This window comes from Myotis myotis, unplaced genomic scaffold (genome assembly GCF_014108235.1).
Source record: "Myotis myotis isolate mMyoMyo1 unplaced genomic scaffold, mMyoMyo1.p scaffold_m19_p_17, whole genome shotgun sequence".
Classification (NCBI taxonomy): domain Eukaryota; kingdom Metazoa; phylum Chordata; class Mammalia; order Chiroptera; family Vespertilionidae; genus Myotis; species Myotis myotis.
In genome coordinates this window covers 6,634,888-6,658,187 of record NW_023416321.1, presented here as the reverse complement: position 1 = coordinate 6,658,187, position 23,300 = coordinate 6,634,888, and the positions used below count along the sequence as shown (strand labels likewise).

The 23,300-nt window shown below is 39.6% G+C and overlaps 2 protein-coding genes across 9 annotated transcripts in view; one reads left to right on the top strand and one right to left on the bottom strand.

Annotated features, from left to right (window-relative positions):
• Nucleotides 1–11,236, bottom strand: part of ABCA5 (ATP binding cassette subfamily A member 5) — a 60,485-nt gene extending 49,249 nt beyond the window's left edge. For 4 of the 7 annotated variants that reach the window (XM_036339209.1, XM_036339206.1, XM_036339210.1 and 1 more), the window contains exons 1-5: nt 11,139–11,236; nt 5,424–5,540; nt 4,276–4,480; nt 1,886–2,047; nt 900–988 (exon numbers count right to left, since the gene is read on the bottom strand). In XM_036339209.1, coding sequence (XP_036195102.1) covers nt 900–988; nt 1,886–2,047; nt 4,276–4,480; nt 5,424–5,525 — 558 coding nt within the window. In that variant the 5' untranslated portion in view covers nt 5,526–5,540; nt 11,139–11,236. Of the gene's footprint in view, nt 1–899; nt 989–1,885; nt 2,048–4,275; nt 4,481–5,423; nt 5,541–7,846; nt 8,039–11,138 lie in introns of those variants that run through there. The other 3 variants (XM_036339207.1, XM_036339213.1, XM_036339212.1) reach the window with 3 other exon arrangements.
• A 105-nt stretch (nt 11,237–11,341) lies between these two features.
• MAP2K6 (mitogen-activated protein kinase kinase 6) overlaps nt 11,342–23,300 on the top strand; it is a 125,938-nt gene continuing 113,979 nt past the window's right edge. For both annotated transcript variants that reach the window (XM_036341336.1, XM_036341334.1), the window contains exons 1-4: nt 11,342–11,567; nt 12,983–13,133; nt 14,719–14,859; nt 21,512–21,609. The gene's annotated coding sequence lies outside the window, so the exon portion shown is untranslated. The remainder of the gene's footprint in view (nt 11,568–12,982; nt 13,134–14,718; nt 14,860–21,511; nt 21,610–23,300) is intronic.

The window sequence follows — 23,300 nt, the reverse complement described above, 5'->3', positions numbered from 1 at the left end:
GGACTGTCTGTACCTTAAACTTCTCTATGATTGGTTTGTGTAATATTACGTATCTATAATACATATACCATGTGTGAGAGTTTATAAGACAAGCCGACATATATTATCTCATTTGGTTCTTTTAACAACCCTGTCAGGTAAAGCATTATTATAGTCATTTTACTATATAGCAGTCTAACAACAGAGATAGGTCTTCTGTTAAAGGCCTCTTGTTCATTTTTATAAAAATGTGAAACATGGATCAGGTCTAAGCGTGTCTTTGAAATATAATTGTAACACTGTATATGCAATCCTAGTGGCAGTATAGTACTAAAACTATACTGCCAAAAAGCAATAGGCTGAACTAGCTTTCCCTCTAAATTAACCGAGTTTTGGAAAATCACTTAATCTCCCTGTGCTTTAGTTTCATATATAAAATGGACATAATAACAGCAGCACCAATCACAAAGGGTGGGTAAAGATTAAAACGGTTAATATTAGCACATAACTTAGAATCATGTTTGGCAAATACATTATAAATGTTTGTTAAATTAAAAAATAAAATCTACTACTATGATTAAGATAAAGATACTTTCTTTAAAATAAGTTATTTTTATTCAAGGAGAAAAGTCTGCAAATACAGATCTTTCACAAATATTACCTATGGTCAACATAGATACAATAATACAGATATATAGAACGCTGAATCATATATTTAGAAATTATCCATTAAATGTAGGTTTCAAAAATATTAAAACAGAAAATAAGACTTTTTCCTTATCTTTTTCCCTTAAAGAAGTTATAATAAGTTATGTATTTTATTCATTTGACAGCAGTCAAAACAAATACTGCTGTAAATACCTAGGGTGTAATTGTTAAAATGAGGTTTGGCTTTCTTTTTCTTTCTTTATCATATTTACCTGAATAATAGCAGCATCTATGGATGCTTGTAAAACTGTGAACCCTGAGGACCAGTACTGAGCAGCCTCACATGACTTTGAACAGCCAGCTATGAGGGAAAAAATGTGAGACATAAGATTTTGCATGACTTGCAAATGCCTTCTTTTAAAGATAACATATGGAGGTTTACCAAAGTAATATGATTACTCATTTTCTACAGGACCAAAGAAAATAAGCAATTACCCTTCGAAGACTAAAAATATCACATTCCTGATTTATTTGAAATTTTTGAATAAGTTAACGTGTTATGATACTGAATGGTAAATGAAAATAAATAGAAATTGTAAACCTAATTATTTAAAATAAGTCACTTTTCTGTTTTTAGGTAAGTTACTCTAAAATGACTTATCAGCTTCAAAGAACTTCCAGGTACAAGGACAAGCCCAGGTTAAGCCAATAGAAAAAAATATTCTCTATGGGCTTTTTGGAATTAGTCACAAATTCAATACTTAGCATAGTGACTTCAATATTGATCAACAAATGTCTCTGGTTAATAATATTTCTTCAGACGTTTAAACATTAAAGGCTGTTTTCCATGTTTCAAACATAAACTAATGAAGTTCACTGGTGGAAAACCTTGAGTTTTAAAGATATGTAATATACTATTTGTGAAAACAATTACATGGAGAAAAAAATACAGATTTAGAAAGTCATATAATTCAAGATACATTTTTGTGTTACTGTAATCGATGTTATATAAATGTATTAGAATGAAAATGGGTGTTAGATTAATTGTATTTATATTATATATGCAGATGTAGATAGGTGGTTATTTACGTATACTTACATATATTCATGCTACACTTGACAGTTTTCTCATCTGAACAAATTAAGTATTGTTGAAAATGCCAATGTTGGACCCCACAAAAATTTTGCATATGAACGACGAGCAGCAAAACACATACATTTAACTAGTTTTCAATTTTTTTAGGGGGAAACTACTTACCTCTTGAATTCATATAAACAGAAGTTACTGGAATCATATCAGGAAAAAAACGGAGTTCGTAGGACATGAAGTCTTTGAAAAACACGCCTACAAAGCTGTCGGTCTTAAAAAGACTGGATGCTAGCAATTCCTTTTCATTTGCATATTCTTCAGTAATTATGACTATAAAATACAATATAGTTAAGTCACAATTTAAAATAGTTTACCTAATACAATAGACCAAATTTACCATTATATTTGATGAATGTACTATTTTATAAGCACTTGTTTTATGTTCTAGCTTCTTAGAAAATGAATAGAGCTCTTCTAAAAAAAATACTAAAAAATAACAAAATAGTACAATTTTAAGCACACGATTTAGCTGTCATTTAATTATATAAATTATGTACAATACATGTTATTGGTATGATAAGAGTATACACTTTACATGTGATACTTGCAGGTCACTTATCTATCTCCAAGTAAAACTATACAAATAAGTCCTTGATAAATGAGTGGGTATTTTCTTTTCAAATATCTTCTTATGGAAGAAAATTCCATAATCCTTCCCAGACACTAAAGTATATATTTTAGTAACTATGATGCAACTCTTCTTTGAATAAAAATTGGCACTTAAAACCAATATAGCCTGTTCCTCTCTTAGAAGCTATGTGGAGGAAATACTGTAGTCATCATTCAGATCCTTTCACATCAGATAATCCTAATTTTAAAATATTTTCTTGAGGCTGTATTTACAAGCAACTAGTTTTTAGTACAGAAGCTCCAGAACATGTGGTGAAGTGGAAAGAACACAGGATTAGTCTTTAACTTTATTACTTATTAGCTGAGTGAGCACAGGCAAACAACTCCCCAAACTTTAATATCTTCATCCACAATACCTACCTGATCACACCGGGTTCTTAAGATCAAATGCAGTCACAAATATGAAAATGCCTTGTAAATTTAAAGTATTACCTTCAATGTTAATTATTGGTGATTTTCCAGACCTTTTAAGGCAGACCTGCCACTCCAGGACTGATACGAATAAAAAGGGTGTTAGGTTAACGTCCTCTTAGTCATATTACCATGTATGCAGGTATATCCCATTTTCAGATAGCTGTTGTTAAAAAGACAGAACTTGCCCTAACCGGTTTGGCTCAGTGGATAGAGTGTCGGCCTGCGGACTGAAGGGTCCCAGGTTCAAATCCAGTCAAGGGCATGTACCTTGGTCGTGGGCACATCTCCAGTAAGGGGTGTGCAGGAGGCAATTGATCGATGTTTCTCTCTCATCAATGTTTCTAACTCTCTAACCCTCTCCCTTCCTCTCTGTAAAAAAAATCAATAAAATATATATATTTTTTAGAAAAAGACAGAACTTTAAAAAAAATCTATATGTTTCCACTATTTTGGCATCTAAACTAATATACATTGACTTGAATTCCTTTGGTGTATATGTTTGCTCCTGCTTAGACTTATCAATAAATTTTGTTCTTAACATTTCTGATCAGTTTTTTGAGCTGGCATGCTAAATTATTATGATTATTCATGTTACTTGTGCTTAATATAAGCCAACAAACATGCTATATACCAATAAGATAGGTGTTCGATAAAAATATTAAATAGCAATAAGCCAGAAAGAAGTCAATGGGGGAAGTTACTTGACTTTGATTGTATAAACAAATATCTTCTATTCAATGATGCACTAGCCAATAATGTCATAACATATACTAAAAGTTAATTACAACTACCCTATTATAAAACATGTTAATGTTATTATAAGACATGCCAATCTGTTATTTTCTATAATTCAGTATTTCATTAAATCAGTCACCACAGTATGGACATTTCTGTCACTTTCTCCAAGTCCTGCTTTAGGTTCTCTCTCAGCCACTTTACTCTTAGTGCCTCATTGATTTCTATTCCATTTCTTTGTGAGAAGTACAAACTGAGGAAAACAGATTTAGGCACTTAGCCACAGTCACAGTCTCCAAAACTAAGTACTTCTCCAGTTTACACCACACACCTCCATAAATAACTATGGCAATCGGGAAAGATTACTGCTTTATCATCTTTATCACATATTCCCAACCTCTTAATTATGACATGAGACAGACTCGAAATGTTCCTTCAAATCTTTTATCCCATAGAAACATACTTATTTTGTAAGGGCCTAAGAATTAAATATAAACTCTTAAAACATATAATATATGCCTCCTGTTACCAAAAATATAAAGTTCCACAAGAAAAATAAGACAGAAGAGTTAAATGATTTTAATATTTTTCTAAAACTATACTTTGGTGAAAGGGTATGTCTCTAAGTGTTAAGAATGCTATTTACTCAATAAAGCAAGCAGAAAAATACTGACGAGGCTTTCTGTAACAGATAGAATACAGATAAAAGCTCACAATACCATCAGAAAGGTGATCAGTAGAAACCTTTTGCATGATGTTTCTTGTAATATTAGTCGCTGGAGTATATCCAAGAATTAGGTTAAAGAGAATAGATTTGTCCATAGAATTAAGTTCCATATCAGGCACTTCTTCATATTTCTTATTTGGATGCATCATGCTAATTAATATTAACCAAAATAAAAAAAACAGTGGAAAAAGAATTTCCTATAATAAAGGAAAAAAAAATGATTATGAAGTATATCATAAATGGCAACAAAATTCATCAAAGTTTCTATGCAAATAATATAATTAATACCAAGAAAAAACATGAGAAATTTGGCTCTCAAGTACAAAAAGTAAAAGTTCTATCCTAACCCAACAGTAGTATTAATTTTCCTTTACATTTTTGCCATATTTTAAAAAACAAGTCATGTAATAAATTAAGACATAAAAATTAATATGTATTTCAACAAATGTACTCATATATAATTTTATTTAAAATAACTTACCAAACAGTCTATTTAATTCTACATTAAAACTCATGCTTTAATTATACCTCAATTTCTAAAATTACACTCAGTTAAATTCAACAGTCTGCTATAATAGAGATAAACTATCTATTATTTCATCTTGCTATTTAATTGTTCTGCTGATTTCAGGAGAAGATGAACAATATATTTCATCCTTTAAAATTATTATTAACTGGTTAGCCAGAGTTCTTATTTTCTTTTAGCCTTTAAAGCAGTGTATGCTTTAAAACATTACTGTAAACAAATATATGACATAATTTTGATAATGTTAGGCAATTCAACCCAGAGTCAAAAGATGGGAGGTTATGGGGAATAAACTATGAAATAATGTTCAACAAAGTTGTCTGTGGAATTTATTTTTCATTTCATGAAACTTGGGAAATGCATTCCTAAAAATTCAAAATTAAGCACTGATATCAGACATTAACTAAATTTAGGAATTATTAGAATTTTTAACATTTAGAAAATAAGTAATTTAGATACTTTCCTATGGCTTTTTTACTTCACAAGCAAATTATTAAAGGAACCTAAAAATATAAAATTATAATAAAAATGTATTCAGCAAAATAAACATCTCTTAAAGATGCAATGCAGAATAAACTGCAAGAAGGCATAAGAAAGAAAAACATTTAACTTACCTGAACACTACTTTTTTTAGTCCTGCATTTAATTAGGTAATTCTTCAGTAGCAGTGTCCTGGTCTGTCTCCAAACCCCCACCTCTCTAATTGCAGTAGCCATGTTTTCTGAATCAGTCTATTAAAGGGGGGAGATTTAAAAACAAACAAAAAAATTTTAAAAACTGGAACCACACAGTTAAGAACACGCCATTTTTAATGGCAAAACAAACGAATGTCTCAGTCTCATGTTGCATGGAGTTAAGCATACTCCAAGCTCTCTCTCCTGCCTGGACAGAATGCATGGAATAGCAACTTGAAGACCCTAGACAGCCGTGGGCAAACTACGGCCCTCGGGCCAGATCCGGCCCATTTGAAATGAATAAAACTATTGAAAAAAAAGACCGTAACCTTTTATGTAATGATGTTTACTTTGAATTTATATTAGTTCACACAAACACTCCATCCATGCTTTTGTTCCGGCCCTCCGGTCCAATTTAAGAACCCACTGTGGCCCTCGAGTCAAAAAGTCTGCCCACCCCTACCCTAGGAAGTAATTAGTGGCGTGTGAAACAAGAGGGAGCCAGAATTATAACTACCACCCAACCCACAGTGAGCTTGCCACTTTTTCCCTGGAATGCACTGGAAGCAGGCACCAGGGCACCCATCTTATTTTGTTTTCTACTTTTTCTTATGTCCCCGTCCCCCAGTAATCCCAAGATAGTGGTGGCAGGCTGCAATAACGAGAGTTTATGCAGCCAAAACTCTGAAGCAGGGGAACCTTTCTCCCCTTGGGGTGGAGTTATGGTTCCAAAGGAGTGGGGCCAAATCCTACTGCTTTCTTCTCCATTTGCCACACGGGACCCTGGATGTCGTGAATGTGGTTGCAAAAGTGTGTAGCCCTGTGATACAGATAAACCATAGCTGTCCGGCTGGAGGATGAAAAAGAGGAAAGTCAGCAGGGAGAGCAAATCAAAAGGAGCTCAGGAAAGAAACACAGTAAAGGTGTTTATTAACTCCCGGACTAACCCTTACCAAACTGGGCATACAGGGATCTTACCCTATTCTGTGTACCAAAGACTTGAGGAACTGAACAGATAGATGTCAGACCACGGCCCAGACCCAGTGGTACACACAGGACATATCCAAACTGCATTGCAAAGGCTTTTAAAAACCAAACTGAAACTAGAACCACAGCTCAAACAGTGTGGGGAGAAACCTGCAGCCTGAACCTAACCAGGCTGACAGCAGGCTAAACGAAAATAACACTCTCCATAGGATTAAGACACAACTCAAAGTCTCATACAACCCAAAATTGCTTGGCAAGTGAAGCATGTGGAAAACTCTTTTAAGAAAAGAAAATCGGCAGAAGCCAGTGCCAAGATTTCGAAATTATCTGGCAAAAAATGGAAAGCCGCTATTAAATAAAGTGCTTCAGCAAGTGGTGGTGTTGAAAAGAATAAAAGGGAAAGGCAGTGAGGAATGCCTGGCCTGCCCCACATTTAACATTGGCTGTGAGAGCAGAATCATGCAGACAATATCCAGGAGTTCGCTCTCTAGTAATACAGTTCACACAAGCACATGGCAGAACTGGAAATGATGGAGAGGACTATACAACATTCAAGAGCAGCTTTCTGAGTAAACAACATATATCAGGCTTTCTCTTCTGCAACATGTATTACAGGATGATCCTTGAAAGCACAAGTTAACAACTAAAACACAATAAAACTTTTCATGGCATATTTTTAACATATCATACTTTCTCCAAAACTTATAAAGCTTGATATAGTTCTGACTCAAAGTCTTACCAATGCAGTATTTTTAAAACTTTTAACAAACCCACTTCTTAACTGCTAAAAAACAATGACAAAGATACAGAAATAAAGGTACAAAACTTTTTAAAAAATTAAGTTACTTTCTATTGACTCACAGCATACCTGGGGAATGCTGTGTTACATTTGTTGTTACAATGCTGGGTTACATTTGTTGTAGTACAGCTTTAAATAATAGATAGGTTTTAAACACCTAATATTGATCAACTATTTAACTTTCCTAGATGAATACTTTCCTAGGTTAAATAATTCATACTAAATCTAATAAATTGCAAGAAAACTGAAAGCCACTAACGCCCTTTCTCCTTTTCTAATATATTAATAATTGACTTAAAAGATTAGAAGTTTATATAATCTGAAACTCAATCTCAAAAATCCATTTATTTACTAAAGAAATATTGATTACTGCATTAGCATGCCATGAAACATATTTCACCTTTCTCAAAACAATACAAAATGTACATGACCTTTAGAAATAACTATTAGGGGAAAATCATGTGGAATGCATTAGTTTTATTTCTGAGAGAAATGAATTCAGATTATATCCTATAAAATAAAGAAACTGAATCATCCTGATGTTCGTAACCTTCTGGTAACAGATGAGGTCAATCACCTTAGCAAGCTTGAAAGATTCTCAGAAAGGCTCTCAACTGAAAATGTTCCTATCTCCCACAGCTGACTGTCAGAGGTTACTTCTGGTCCACCCCAGCAAAGCTGATTATCACTCCTTTGTTCCAAGTCTGTAACCAATAAATAAACTGTAACTGCAGTTACCATACTGGGTCATCATTATTTATTTTTTTTTACACGTTTTAGTCTTAATCTTGAACTTGACCATGAGATCCTTGACAAAAAAAAAAAAAAAAAAAAAAAGACCGCCTAATCTATCTTTGTTTCTCTACCATCAATGGTAATATTATAACCAATATCACCTTCCTGCAAATTACTTTAGGAGGCTGAGAGTCTGTAGAGATCAATGGTCTGCAAATTACAATGGAGGAGGTGGTGGCTAAATCCAGCCTGTTTTGTATAGCCCGAGTTCAGAGGGTTTTTCCCCCATTTTTAATGATTGGGGGGTTGGGGGGTCAAAGAATAATACCTTGTGACATGTAAAAATTACATGACATTCAAATAAAGTGTTAGTGGAACACAGCCACGCTCACTCGATTCGGTATTGTCTATGACTGCTTTGTGCTACAACAGCAGGGTTAGGTAATGGAAACACAGGCCAGATGGTCTGCAAAGCCTAAAAACCTGGCTCTTTACAGAAAAAGTCTACTGACCCCTGATATGGATGAAAGGAATAAGAAAAAGTGGCACATTCATTTCACACTAAACATAATGACGAAAAATAAGTTAGACACTATCACTGACTTTACAGATAGATAAAATGTAATATAATGTGACAAGTGCAACTGGGGGAAAGAGCTTGGAAAAGACTGGAATGGAAATTCCAGGCAGAGAAAAAAAAAAAAAGAATGGAAAAGCTAGACTCCCAAAAAAGCTTAACTTGCATAAAGAGCAAGGACGCCTGCAATATGGCAGAGGCACGGACAAAGTGAATTAGGGCAAAGGACTGCAGGTGCATGCTCCATACCACACTGTGCAGACGGGCGATGGAAGTACGTTGTGGAATTCCTAGCGTGCAAAATCCAATTAAGACGCTCTATTTTGTGTACCCACACAGAGCATCCCATATTTCCTCTACCGGGCTTTTCATACCTCAGCCTGACTGGTTAATTGCCTGGCAATCATCTATTTCACTAATCCATTCACTCTCCCAAAGCCCCAAACCTTCAAAAAGCTTGCACCCCCACCTCCCTCCCCATCACCCTTGGATGACGAGCTGATTTCTCCTTCACTGAGAATACCGAAGCTACTGGAAATTTCCAAAATGCCCCACCATCCCTCCTACCCACCCATCAACAGCTAATGTGCCTAATGTAATGTTATACATTTCAACAAAGTGCTACTAGTATTTCAGCCTAAACTGAAGACTGTGTTCATTAGAACTCTGAGCCACAAAAGCGTAAGTGCACGGAACCTGGCATTAACTATACAGGGTGGGGCAGAAGTCGGTTTACAGCTGTGAGCACACAAAACAGAGTTTATTCCTGCAGCATTATTTATGATTACTGCATTATTTTTCCATACGGACAACTGTAAGCCTACTTTTGCCCACTCTGTACTTTTACCATTTATGTTTTTGGAAGAAGAGGTTAAGCACATACTTGGCAGATAACTGGAAAGAAATCCTGCCCACACCGGCTTTTCAACTAATGAAATAAAAGCACTACAGAAAAAAAAAAAAAATCAAGCCTTTTAACTTAACAGGAGATAAATTATAAATGCTCTCTTCTCTACTATTTGAACATTTGCTGAAGGCAGTGTAATAACACAGCAAGATACTGTTGAAATGATTTAACCTAAAGTTTATGACAGCATTTCTTGCTGAATGGGAAAAATAACGACGCAATCAATGGTACAGTGATAATAAGCTATCCAACACCTTTCCTTAATGGCTCCTAAAAGCTTGTGCTTAAAACTACTTGAACCCAATTAATTCACACACGAATGCAGATTGCCACGTTTAGAAGAGTGTTACAGAATTCTTTTATAAGATCATCTTCCCAATTAAACTCAAGGGCAGAGAGGCTACATTTTACGCATCTTGGTGCTCTTGGCACATCGTAGAGTATCTGGAAAATAAGGCATTCAAACAAACATGGAACGGACCGATAAATTTGCTTTTATCCTGAGTGTAGGGTTTCCCTATACTCAACCCCTTTTAAAAAGGCAAATACACTTAAAAACAGCACGTATTCAAGGATTCATGCCTTGTTAGTTCGATTTTACCCAAATACCCCAAGGAAGGGCCCTAATTGCCCTACTATTCTCTTGTATGGCGTCTCCCCTAAACACATGGCATATCGCTCTTTGGGTCCAGACACAAAATACAAAGCGTCAGCATTTAGTGTCTGGCATCCCTGGACTGAATCGCAGCTGTACCTCTTTTATTATTATTATTATTATTATTATTATTATTATTATTATTATTTTCTGGTTGAGACCTTCGTAAGTGACTTAACCTCTCTGAGACCCATTTTCCACACCAGCACCGCTAGAATAACGCCTCCAGCCCCACAGGGTTGCCCTCAGGATTAAATGAGACGAACACTAGACCCGACCGTCTCCATCCGAGACTTATTTACACGCACAGCTAAGCCTCGGAGCTCAGGGCGATCCCTCCCCGGGCCGCGTCCTCGCCCCCAACGGGGAGCCCCATGCCTCCAGCCGGCTTAACTCGAACCCAGGCCGGAATCCCTTCACGGCCGGAGCTCTTCTTTGCGGGTTAGGAAGCAGGGGGTCTCTTCCCCCCAAATCGTGTCACGAGCTGTGCGCATACCCCCCACCCACCTCCCTGCCCCACGCGCGGCGAGGATGAGCGAGCGCGCCCCCAGGAATAAGGAGTCAGCTTAGCTGATGCTGCGGCTGAGCGGGGGCGCGCGGGGACGGGGGTGATGGACACCATGTCCCGTCTCCCACGACGCCCCGAGGAAGGAAACGACCCCGTCCAACCCGACGCACCCTGGCGGCCGCCCCCTAGTCCGTCCGGCCGGCCTCGGGTCCGGGGTGCCGGGCGGGGCCCCCTCAGCACCCCAAGCATCCGCACACTCACGCCCCGCGAGGAGCAAACCGCGCTTCCTGCGCGCCGGGGAGCGGCCTCCCTCCAGCACCCGCCGCCTCCACCTCTGCCCCGACCCGCCCGCATCCAGCTCCGCTCCCCAGGCGGCCCCTCAACGGCCGCCTCCCGCCGCCCGGCTCGACCCTCTCCTCCCCACGCGGCGGGCGGTCTCCCCGGGTCGGGGAGCCTCCAACGCCGCCGCCCTCGGCGCCGTCCTCACTTCAGGGCCGGGACCGGGTCCGCAGCGCAGTCAGGCCGGGACGCACTCCGTGTGTGCAGACCGCGCGCCGCGAAGTGCGTGAAGGCGCGTCCCCCCACCCCCGCGCGCGTCCCCGCCGCTGCGTGGCGCGCTCCCGGGCGCAGGCGGGGTGGGCGGAGCGTCCGCGAGGGGGCGCGCGCCGGGGGGCGGGGCGAGCGCGGCGCCCGGAGACCAGGATCCCGCGCGCCCGCCCGGCGGCGGAGCCCTGGGAGCCCCGCGTCGCGAGACTGTGCGGTGGGGCCCTCCCCGCGCTGGCCCGGGAGGCGCGGGCGAAACCGGCGGCGTGAAGTCAGGAGCGCGGGTGCGCGTCCCCGCCCAGGTGACCGTCGCCGCCCAGGCGACCTTGCCCGGCGGCCCTCCCCGCGCCGGCCTCCCGCGTCACAGCTAGTTGTAAGCATCCGTCCTTTTTATCTGAATTCCCGCGGCGTCGGGCGGTCCTCTCCCTGGGCTGCAGGTCCCTTCCCTGCTCCTCCGCAGTCCCCTCTTGCCGCAGCGATGGGGTGCAGTGACCTCGTGGTCCTCAATGCTTCCCCGGGCTCCCCACTCCCCCCCCCCCCCCGTCAGACACCGCCCCCTGGGACATCTGGACGTGGGGGACGCTAGGAGTTTCTGCAGTGTCCTCCTGAGAGTCTGGGAAAGGGCAGATTCTGAATCTTTAAACAATGGCCTGAGGCAGGTGGTATTTTTTTTAAAAAATATGTTTTGTATTGATGTCAGAGAGAGAGGGAGAGAGAGAGAGAAACATCAATGATGAGAGAGAATCATTGATGGGCTGCCTCCTGCACGCCCCCTACTGGGGATCCAGTCCGCAACATGGGCATGTGCCCTCCATGTGCCCTGAATCCAATGGTGATCTCCTGGTTCATAGGTCAAGGCTCAACCGCTGAGCTGCACCAGCTGGGCACCGAGGGTATCTTTGAGAGACAGTTTCTTTTGCTGAAAATACAAACCGGTGTTTATAAAGGGGCCTACGTGGTAGTAAAAAAAAAATGACCATAAAGAAAAGCTCACAACACTAGCATCACAAATTCTTTTCTCCAACTTTCTGTTTGGTCACGTTTCTTTCTTTTTGTATAAATATAAATGTGTAGAATTTTTTTAAAATACTTTTTGATTGATTTTAGAGAGAGAAACATCGACGAGAGAGAGACGTTGATGGGCTTCCTCATGCATGTCCCCCACTGGAGATCCAGCCACAACTGGGCATGTGCCCTGACAGGGTTGAACTCTTAGTTTATGGGTCGACCCATGCTTAACCACTGAGCAACACCAGCTGAGCTGTATGGTCACGTTTCTTTGCACAGTTCTTTGGGGAGTTTAACTTAATTTAAAGAAAAAAAATTTAATTCTGTCAATCCTATGCATTTTTAAAAAACATGTCTTCGTTTTTCTGCTCAACTTTAAGCCAGATCTCCCCAACAGTCGCAATGCTAAGCTCTAACACAAAATTAAAAAAACACACACAAAGGAATTGAAAGGTTCGGAATGGGCCGGGGTCGCGCACCTATGACATGAGGTCATAATGTATCAAAAGAGATTTTATTCCTGGCACCTGGATGCAGGTGGGCTGAGACCGAGAAAGGCATCAGCCAAGAGAGCAGGGAGAGATAGATTTTTATTAGTTTTTGCTGGCTGTAAGCCGCTCTGCTGACATAAGGGTCCGGTCCGTCCTTGGTTCCTCCCAGCGTCAGGTGGTTAGTGGTTATCCGGGCTATGCAGTGCTCAAGGCTGCAAGCATTCTGCAAGATATTTGCTAAGCACAATAAGTTTTTCTCTGCCCTGTCTTATTCTCCTTAACCCTTCAGGAATCAAGTTTTATTTATTCTACTGAATATGGATTAAATAGGAAATTCAAAAAGGTTTAGCAGAATCCATAACGACTAAAAATCAGGCACTGGGAGTTGGGGAAGGAAGTGGACTATCCTAGAAACTGCATCCAAATACAGAAGGAGGCAGGTAACAGAAATTATTTATGATATATTTTTCTCTTGAAATAGTTAAAACAATTTGGTTACAAATTCAGAAGAATGCTTTTTTTTTTTTTACACTTTCTTTATTTATATTTTTCAACCACCATTTACATTCAATACCATTCCGCACCAGTTTCAGATGCCCAGCAAAGTGGCGGGAAAGCAATGCACTCTACAGGGTGGTCCCCTCGCTGCCCCAAGCACCTACCTGGCCCCATATTCCATTACCTCCACACTATTGACTATCCAAAGAGAATGCACTCTTAATGGCCTTGAACCTGAGGGCAAATACGTATAGATCAAAGATAAACTCTCCCTTCACCTCTGAAATCAATAAAAATACATTTTTAAAAAAACAACAACCTATGCAAAAATATGCAAATACTGTTGTCATTATTATTCCCACTAAATACCCATTTGCCTAACAAAATCTACCTTAAAAAAGAAAGGGAAAATACTAAATTCTTCGTCTGGAATGAGCAACAAAATTATCATGATAATGTGGTTATGGGAATTACATAACAGAGGATACTGAGAAAGACCTTTTAATAAACAGACTGCACAGAGTAATGTATTGTCCATGACATACTTTCCTCTCTCTGCGTGGGATGTTATCAGATTGCGTGTACCCTGTAAACAATTTAGCCACATAATCTTAACCTGTATTTCCATAGTTACCATCTGCAGGGAAGATGTTACTTTCTGAGCATCCGTAGCTAGGAAATAGCAAACAAACCGCTCTGCTTGGTTGTCATGGTGGCAACCTAAATCCCCAGACCTCATTAGTAGATTCTTAGACAAATAAGTCACAGGGGAATGCATAGATCATAGAAGTCATACATTGAGATGTAACAAGTTGCCTAAATGGTGAACCAAAATTTTGGCAGTAATCATATAAAGAAAGAGAATCAGGCTTGCTAACCAAAACACCAACCTACACCATAACCTCCTGCTGGTGAACAATAGATTCTATTCTTGCTAGCAAATAAAACCTTATTTAATGGATTTCTTACGTGATTTTTTTTTTTTTTTTAGCCATAATTAAGAACAAAATTTCTAGATTGTTAGGGCAATTTTTCCTGATGTCTTATCAGTACATTATTTTGCATCAGTACATTATCAGTACATTGAAAATTCCATATACCAATTTTAAAAATCTATTATTATTAACTGCTATTATTATTTGTTTCTAAACATTTGCCCTTTCCACAGGCTAACAATAAAGTGCCAAGAGAGTGATGCGGTTTCTCAATTCAGGGTTTAAATTAGGTATAATTTCAAATTGGTACCTTTTTCTAGAACAGGGCAAGACAAAGAAACACAGCCTTGACTGAGAAAGTAGAGAAAGAATTGCACATCTTTAACCATAGAATTCCAAACTCCCATCTCAGATGTGGCTGAGAGTGTTATTAAATTTCCTAAGGAAATGTGTAATTAATAATTTGTGGAGGGTTGGAGAAGGGAATGACTTCTGAAGGCACTTTTAGTTTTAGCTTTTATTACTACTAATAATGTTTTTATTACATTTAAGAGAATTTCAAGTATTCTTTTCTTTGTGTTTCTCTAAACAGAAAAAGTATTCAAGAGATTAATATTTGAAGAATATCTTGCCAAATTTGATGTTTAAAAACTCAGTCAACCAACATGAGTATATTGAGTGCCTAGTATTCTTGCTCAGCAAGAACCCCAACTTTGCAGCGGAAAAAAAAAAGGTAAATAAATCAAGTTACTCTGAGAGACCAAAAAAGAAATGATTAAGAGTATCAAATGGAAGATAATATTTGTTTCACTGTTAAACTATGTGGTGCAAACTAGAAAGGAATGTAGAGAAATCATTGAGGGCTAGAATTACCTGGTTGGTACCTTTCAGAGGAAACGATGGGGAAATTGATTTAACCATATGGAGACTATACGAGGAGGGAAATAAGCCTGCATAGGATTTTATAAACACAAAATTACCAGTTGCTCTAAGGCAGTGGTTCTCAACCTTGGCTGCACATTAGAATCACCTGGGAATCTTTTTAAAATCCTGATTTCTGGGCCTCATCCTCCAGAAATTCTGTTTCTTTGTTATGTGGTAGGGCCACAACATTAGTAACAAAGAAACAGAATTTCCGGAGGATGAGGCCCAGAAATCAGGATTTTAAACAGATTCCCAGGTGATTCTAATGTGCAGCCAAGGTTGAGAAGCACTGGTCTCAGATATAATGAAAAAGCTAAAAAGGAAGCTAGACTATTTGTGTGTTCTTTCCCTACTCAGAAAGGAAAATGGACTTTAAAGTAGTAAAGGTGAAACAGCATAGAAAGAGAATTGAAACTCGAGATAGGCGAGGAGACAGTAAGCAAACACCTATCTGTTTCAAGGAAGTTCATGAGTTCCAGGCACAAATTACATCCCACAGGTGCTTACAGGTAACCTAAGACCCATTGCTAAGTTCAGAGAAACTGTAAAATATGAAAAAGATGAAAGATCACCTGCTTTTAAAAATTGTGTAAAAGGTAGACACTAAAAACTTTAAAACGGAAAAGTAAAATTCCAGAGTACATAATTAACTATATTTTACAAACAGTTAGTTTTAAGAAAGTTTGGTGGTCACTAAGGACCAAACTACCTAAAGATAAGTATATTATCTTCTTTTTTAAAAATTTTATCTTTGAATAAAAATGGGAATTGTGTAGTCATGATGTAAATTAATTTCAGCAAAACATGTACGCCAGCCTTTCATGATATTTGTGGATGAGAGTCTAAAATAAGAGCTCAATATAGTTTTAATTAGATAAACTCAAAGTTACGATAATCCCAGCCAAATTTTTGTTTATCATTTTTCATAAATTATATAGGTGAGGTCATAATTTGATCATTCTGGTCAAATCAGAGGTTGGAAAAAAAGCCTATATATTGCCCTAACTGGTTTGGCTCAGTGGATAAAGCGTCAGCCTGCGGACTGAAGGGTCCCAGGTTCGATTCCGGTCAAGGGCATGTACCTTGGTTGCGGGCACATCCCCATTAGGGAGTGTGCAGGAGGCAGCTGATCCATGTTTCTTTCTCATCGATGTTTCTAACTCTATCCTTCTCCCTTCATCTCTGTAAAAAAACAATAAAATTTTTTTTAAAAGCCTGTATAGCAGAGAAAATATGACAGAGAACTGAACCTGGAAACAAAATTATATGAATATTTGAAACTCTAAGCTAAAATGTAAAGCAACATTTAATAGAAACATGTGAAAATCCCTCCATTTGTTCAAATTGAAAAATAAAACTGCAGTAGTACAAAATAGGAGGGATTCTGGTTTAACCATGTAAAAAACATCCAGAGGCTTTAGTGTCTGCCAAGATCAATGTGAGTTAGTAATATATATAAGTAGCTTGTAGTGATACCTCTAACACTCGCATTTGAAAAACTGTGCCCATAAGCCCCTGCCCCTTCCTTTCATCTGGGGGATCCCTTTGCCAATATTCCCCACAGACTTCGCAATTCCTCTACAATAGGCAGAATAATGACCCTGGTCCACCCAAAGATGTCCGCAACCTGGCCCCTGGACCTGTGGCTGTTACCTTACATGGAAAAAGAGGATTACGTGCCCAGCCGCAGTGGCTCAGTGGTTGAGCGCTGACCTATGAACCAGGAGCGTTGACTTATGAACCAGTATCATTCCAGGTCAGGGCACATGCCCCATGCGGGCTCCATCCCCAGTAGGCGGTGTGCAGAAGGCAGCTGATCAGTGATTCTCTCTCATCATTGATGTTTCTATCTCCCTCTCCCTCCCTCCCTGAAATCAATAACCAGTGTAATTACAAGGGCCCTTAAAAGTAGCAGAGGGAATTAGAAAAGAGAGAGTAATGTTATGTGAGAACTCAACCCACCATTGCTGGCTATAAAGGTGGAGGACGGAATTCAGGTGGTCTCTAGATGCTGGAAAAAGCGAGGAAACATTCTTCTCATATTATTATTTATTGATTATTGTATTATTTTCATACCAGAGGAAGTCACATCTCTATTAAAATCTGAAGGTTAGTAGGAGTTAGGTAAAGAGGAAGAAGAGAGGATTCTGGTAGAACACTGTTACCTTCAGGATTTCAGCCTCTTCCTCACTTACATCTCTCAATGGTCTCTAAAAACGTCCATAAATGTTGCTTGAAGGTTCCTTCCAAAGTACAATTTGATGTTGAGTTCCTGATGTGACATTTTCAAATGTTTCATATTTAAGAAGCCCTTTGTCTATAATCCATTTTTATCTGATCCCACATTTTCTTAAGCCAATGATCAAATAATCTTGTTTTAGACTACAACATTATTTTCCAATCCAGTTACAACTCGGCCCATTTTGATTAGCTAATCATGATAAACAGCAAGTGAAAAATAAACAAGTAAGTGTTTTCTATAAAGATGTCATTCCTGTGGTGGCCCTCTTCTACCACTAGATGGCACTTGTATGCCTAGAGACAAAAATGCGGATTTTATTTACATTTCTGTAAACTAGTGAAACGGCAGATTAGAGCAGTGGTTCTCAACCTTCTGGCCCTTTAAATACAGTTCCTCATGTTGTGACTCAACCATAACATTATTTTCGTTGCTACTTCCTAACTGTCATGTTGCTACCGTTATGAATCGTAATATAAATATCTCATATGCAGGATGGTCTTAGGCGACCCCTGTGAAAGGGTCGTTTGACCGCCAAAGGGGTGGGTCGCGACCCACAGGTTGAGAACCACTGGATTAGAGGCTCAGGACATTGAGAAGAAGGAACTCCCCAAACATAGAATTTATATGATCCTGGCTCTTAAATGTAACCTTAAAAAAAAAATAACCCACCATCTTTCTTTCCTTTTGGACATACAAGACAGTAAGGAATTTAAAATTAAATTACCTTTACATACCTGCCCCGGTTGGGGGCTCGATCCCCAGTAGGGGGCATGCAGGAGGCAACCAATCAATGATTCTCTCTCACCATTGATGTTTCTGTCTCTCCCTCTCCCTCTCCCTTCCTCCCTGAAATCAATAAAAAGACATATTTTTTAAAAAAACAAAACAAAAATAACGCCTGTAGCCTGGAGGACTTCGTGTAGGATCCAGGGCAATAAAGTGGTTTTCAAAATGTAGATTCACATCACAATTCCAACACATAATGGCTTGTTTGATCTTGGGGAAGTAAGTGAACATCTCTCAGCCTCAGTTTCCTCATCTGTTAAATGGAAATAATGATGGTAACTATTTCATAGGGTTGTTATGAGAATGTAATGACATAGTGCAAGGGACACGTGTCGCATACAGCCTGGCATGGAGTAGTCCCGCAGTCTGGTATTATTTTTCTTTTAGATCAGGGCTTGATAACTCCTCATCGGCCTAAGACAGTGGTTGGCAAACTGCGGCTCTCGAGCCACATGCGGCTCTTTGGTCCCTTGAGTGCGGCTCTTTGGTCCCTTGAGTGTGGCTCTTCCACAAAATACTGACTTCTGCGCATGGGCCACGAAGTTTCAATCGCACTGTACATGCGTGCCCGCATGTGGTATTTTGCAGAAGAGCCACACTCAAGGGGCCAAAGAGCCGCATGTGGCTCCCGAGCCGCAGTTTGCCCACCACTGGTAAGACACATGTTGGTTTGAGCAGTCTTAACGCCCTGAGTTACTATTTTGTGGCATGTTTGTATAGTATTAGAGAAAGTTTCCTTTTTCTGGGGGGAATCCCAGTCCACTTAATGCGCTAGGTAGCTCCTCGCTGAGGGGTAGTGATGGGGAATTGCCGTAGCTTTCCTTGGCTGCCCTTCGGTCAGAGGGTTACCTGTCAACAGAAAGAGGAGAAATACCACCTGATTTTCTATAGGAACCAAAACGTTCTTTGAGTGAGACACAGGTCTTTTCTAAAAGTCTCCATTGAAGCGCTGTGCATATTATTTTCCAGCACGAATGCAATTGTATTAGGTCCTAATACAAGGAAACCTCATTTTTTTCTTAAGTCTATTAAAAAAACTGGCATTTTCCACACTACAATGGGCACAGAAGATAAATGAAAGAGGAACCTCATTTCATGCCAAGTAAATTATGCACACCTAATTACATATTTTTCTGTCAATTGAGAGCGCATTAGACATTTGAGGAATTAGAATGGCTACACCTGCACTGTGCAGTGGAACAAAGCAAGCGGCGCTGAAATGACCTTTTTTTTTTTTTAGAACCACCAAAGTTCTGTTTTTCTGAAACAGGACATTTTTCTATATGAAGAACTGGCATTTTTATTCCATACCCTACCCACTCACCACTCTGCTCAAATTATCATTCCAGTTTCTCAACTTAGTGGTTTGTTGGCCTTTTTTTTTTTTCTCTATTTATGGCAATCGAAAACCAACAGAGATGCTATAAAAATAACCTTACGATGCAAACTCAAACCCCATAAGAACAATTTTCTGGGGCAAAGGGCATTTCTGTCTGGATTTTCTATCAAACACACGGTCAGAGGACCTTTTGAACTACCCATGGTTTGACCTTGGAGTGTCCTCTTCTGTCCCCTGGTCAGCACAGGTGAATTCCATTCTCTCTTTTCTTTCTTTGATGATCAACTCTGCAAGCACCTCTTCCAGCCTTAAGAGGACAGAACTGCCCTTGAAATGCCAAAATGGGGAAAACAGCTCGAGAATGTTGTGAGGCAAGACAGACTGACGTGAAAGATATTTTCATTTCCACTCGCTTGGTGCCAACTCCGGGCAAAGTTAGGAAAAGAGTGCGTGGTGTGCTGTAAAGTAATACTGAATGGAACAGGGCGAGTTAAGAACAGAATAAGAATGGAAAAGTGAGTCCGACGTAAAGCCACACACTGTGAATTTGTCCTCAAGGTAATTGTCAGGGGCGACGATGGGCAACTTTCTGTTACTACTTAATAGTAAATTAATTTATGCTCTAAGCATTTGCATTCTCTACCGAGGACAGTATAATGTTCTTAGTATAAAAGTGGGATTTAGTTCTTAATTCCATTCTATCTCTTAAGTCACTGATTTCCCTTGCGAGCTGAAGGAGAGAAAATTCTTGTACATGAACACACCAATTTAGGGTGCACGTCGGGGAAGAGAGTGCTCTGCTATTAAGGCTTTATATATATATTTTTTAAATATATTTTATTGATTTTTTACAGAGAGGAAGGGAGAGAGATAGAGAGTTAGAAACATCGATGAGCGAGAAACATCGATCAGCTGCCTCCTGCACATCTCCCACCGGGGATGTGCCCGCAACCCGGGTACATGCCCTTGACCGGAACTGAACCTGGGACCCTTCAGTCTGCAAGCCGACGCTCTATCCACTGAGCCAAACCGATTTCGGCAAGGCTTTATATTTTTAATGTATAATTTATTGATTTCAGAAAGGAAAGGAGAGGGGGAGAGAGAGAGAGAAACATCAATGATGAGAGAGAATCATGGATCGGCTGCCTCCTGCACTCCCCCTGCCCACGTATGTGCCCTGACCAGGAATCAAACCATGACCTCCTGGTTCATAGGTTGACACTCAACCACTGAGCTACGCCAGTGGGGCTAGTAAGGCTTTATTCTAAAGCATGATAAAGTTATGGAGGGAGAATATACTTTCTTTCTATAGCAATTTTTCTGTATTACTGTTTTCTAACAAAATGACTTTTTATTTTTTTTTTTGCAAAATAGGTGAGGGCTTTAAGTAAAAAAAAGAACCTATATCATAGGTCTTTGAGCTTGGATCCTGTGAATAAATGGCCTTAAACCCACCTCAAGTTCTTAGTTCTTAGCTTTTCCTTTCTACAAATATAAAAATAGAGACAATAAAATGATGGAAATTTTTTAAAGTTTTTCTTATGTGTTTGTTTGTTTTGGGATTCCTGAGTAGGCATTTTTATCTCTATGACATATTACTGTCACTGGGGATTTCAAAATATAGTGGTACATCCATGAAGCAACACCCTGGAAGCTAAGTCCAATTTGATGAAATGAAACTTTAAAAGAATGAGCTTTAAAAAAACTGTAAGAGAATAGGTGATAGAAAGAGATGATAGATAGATAGATAGCCCTATCTTAAAATATAAAGGTTAAAAGTTTTTGGTTGTCATTTATCATCAAAATTGGAGCCACCTAAATCCCAAACCTCAAAGCTGTCTTTGATTCTTGTGTCTATAATTTTCCAGCTCACATTTCCCTATCCAGCCTTGGACTGATATTCAGGTGAATGAATTAATGGATAATTATTACATACTTTTGGTTTTTACTTTTATTATGGAGATGCTTTAGCTTTGGGTAGTCATTTTTTGTCCTTTTAAGAATATGTAAGAGATGCATGTCTTAGTCTGTTCAGACCGCTGTACAAACATCTGTAGACTCAGTGGTTTAAACAACAAACTTTCTTTCTCACAGTTCTGGAGGCAGGAAAGCCAAGATGAAGGCCCTGTCAGGTTCGGTGTCCAGGCTCCTAGGTGGCTGCTTTCTCGCTGTGTCCTCACATGGTTGAAAGGGTGAGTGACGTCGCTGGGGTCTCTTTTATGAGGGCACTAATCCCATTCATGAGAGCTCCACCCTCATGACCTAATCGCCTTCAGAAGGCCCCCACCTCTTGTCACCAACACTTTGGGGGGTAGGATTTCAGTGTATGAATTGGGGGAAACACAATTGTTAGTCCATAACAATATAGTTGCAGAAAGCTGTGTTATGTGTATTCATGAGTGATGCCAGGCTGCTAAAAGAACTTGTGTACAATATTGATTCCCGGTCAGGGCACATGCCTGGGTTGCAGGCTCAATTCCCAGTGTGGAGCGTGCAGGGAACAGCTGATCAATGATTCTCTCCCCTCATTGATGTTTCTCTCTCTCTCTCCCTCTCCCTTAGTCTCTGAAATCAATAAAAATATGTATTTTAAAAAGCTATAAACCAGAGGTTGAAACTATACCAAGAGTAGTAGTAATGGAGAAACACAACTGTGCTTTCATTTTTCAAGGAAAAATAGTAGTTTTGTTCTAAAGCAACACTCTTTAGGCTGTTTGGTCTCTGGGACACTTTATACTTTTAGGATTTTTATACAAATCAACAGCTCTGAGGTTTGGGATTTAGGTGGCTCCAATTTTGATGATAAATATTAACTTCTGTGCATGGGCCACGAAGTTTCAATCGCACTGTACATGCGTGCCCGCACGTGGTATTTTGTGGAAGAGCCACACTCAAGGGGCCAAAGAGCCGCATGTGGCTCGCGAGCTGCCATTTGCCGACCACTGGCTTAGACCAAGCTGATGTGAAGGTGGTGACAAAAGCTAATTTGGGGGTGAATGTTGAAGGTAGAGCCTATAGATTTATTCAGGAATTGGATATGGATTAGTAAGCAAAAAGAGTGGGCAAAGCCATCTACATGGTTGTTGGCTTAAGCAAATGGTGGAACTGAGATGCCATTGATGACATGGGGAATACCACAGAAGCAGTTGGTGAGGGAGGGACTACAAATAATTTAATATTGGATATTAATTATTAATAAAGAGGCAATGACATTAATACAAATTTAGTCTCAATAGTACCCTCTTGTGGATATTCTGAGAACAGCACCCTAGTAACGGAGGAGTAGCCCAGGGCCCTCCTGTGGACATTCTGAGAACGGAACCCTAGTAAGGGAGGCGTAGCAATAGTGTATTTTTCCCCTCCTAGTCTATCTCACCACCTTGCAGTGCAGAGAAGTGAAGGATATTTTGTTGGGGTATGTATTTCTATGTTACTCCGCTGAACAGAGAAACCTGAGCTGGCTATGGATAAAGATATCGTTTGAATAAATAGGAAGGAATTCTCCTTATGAGCTTGTTACCCACTGGAGCAGGTTTCCTAGGAACAAGACTGACCTTCATCAAGATATATTAAGTAGATTGTACAGAAGATTAAGTGAAAAGAATTGAAGAGGCAGGAGAACTGTCCTCAAAGACTTTTTCTCCCTTGATGTCATGATAAGCAAAACAAACAACAACAAATAACATAAATCCAACCAACGTTCATTAAATACTCCCCATGTGCGAGATACTGTTTTAGCCAGAAAATAATCTCTGCCCTCAGGAAGCTCCCCTTGGGAGGGAGCAGGGAGCAGAGCAGGAGGGGCAGTCCGTGAGTAAAATGAAGAAATAAACGATTGGGTAGATTCGAAAGTGATAGATGCTATGGAGAAAAATGAAAACGT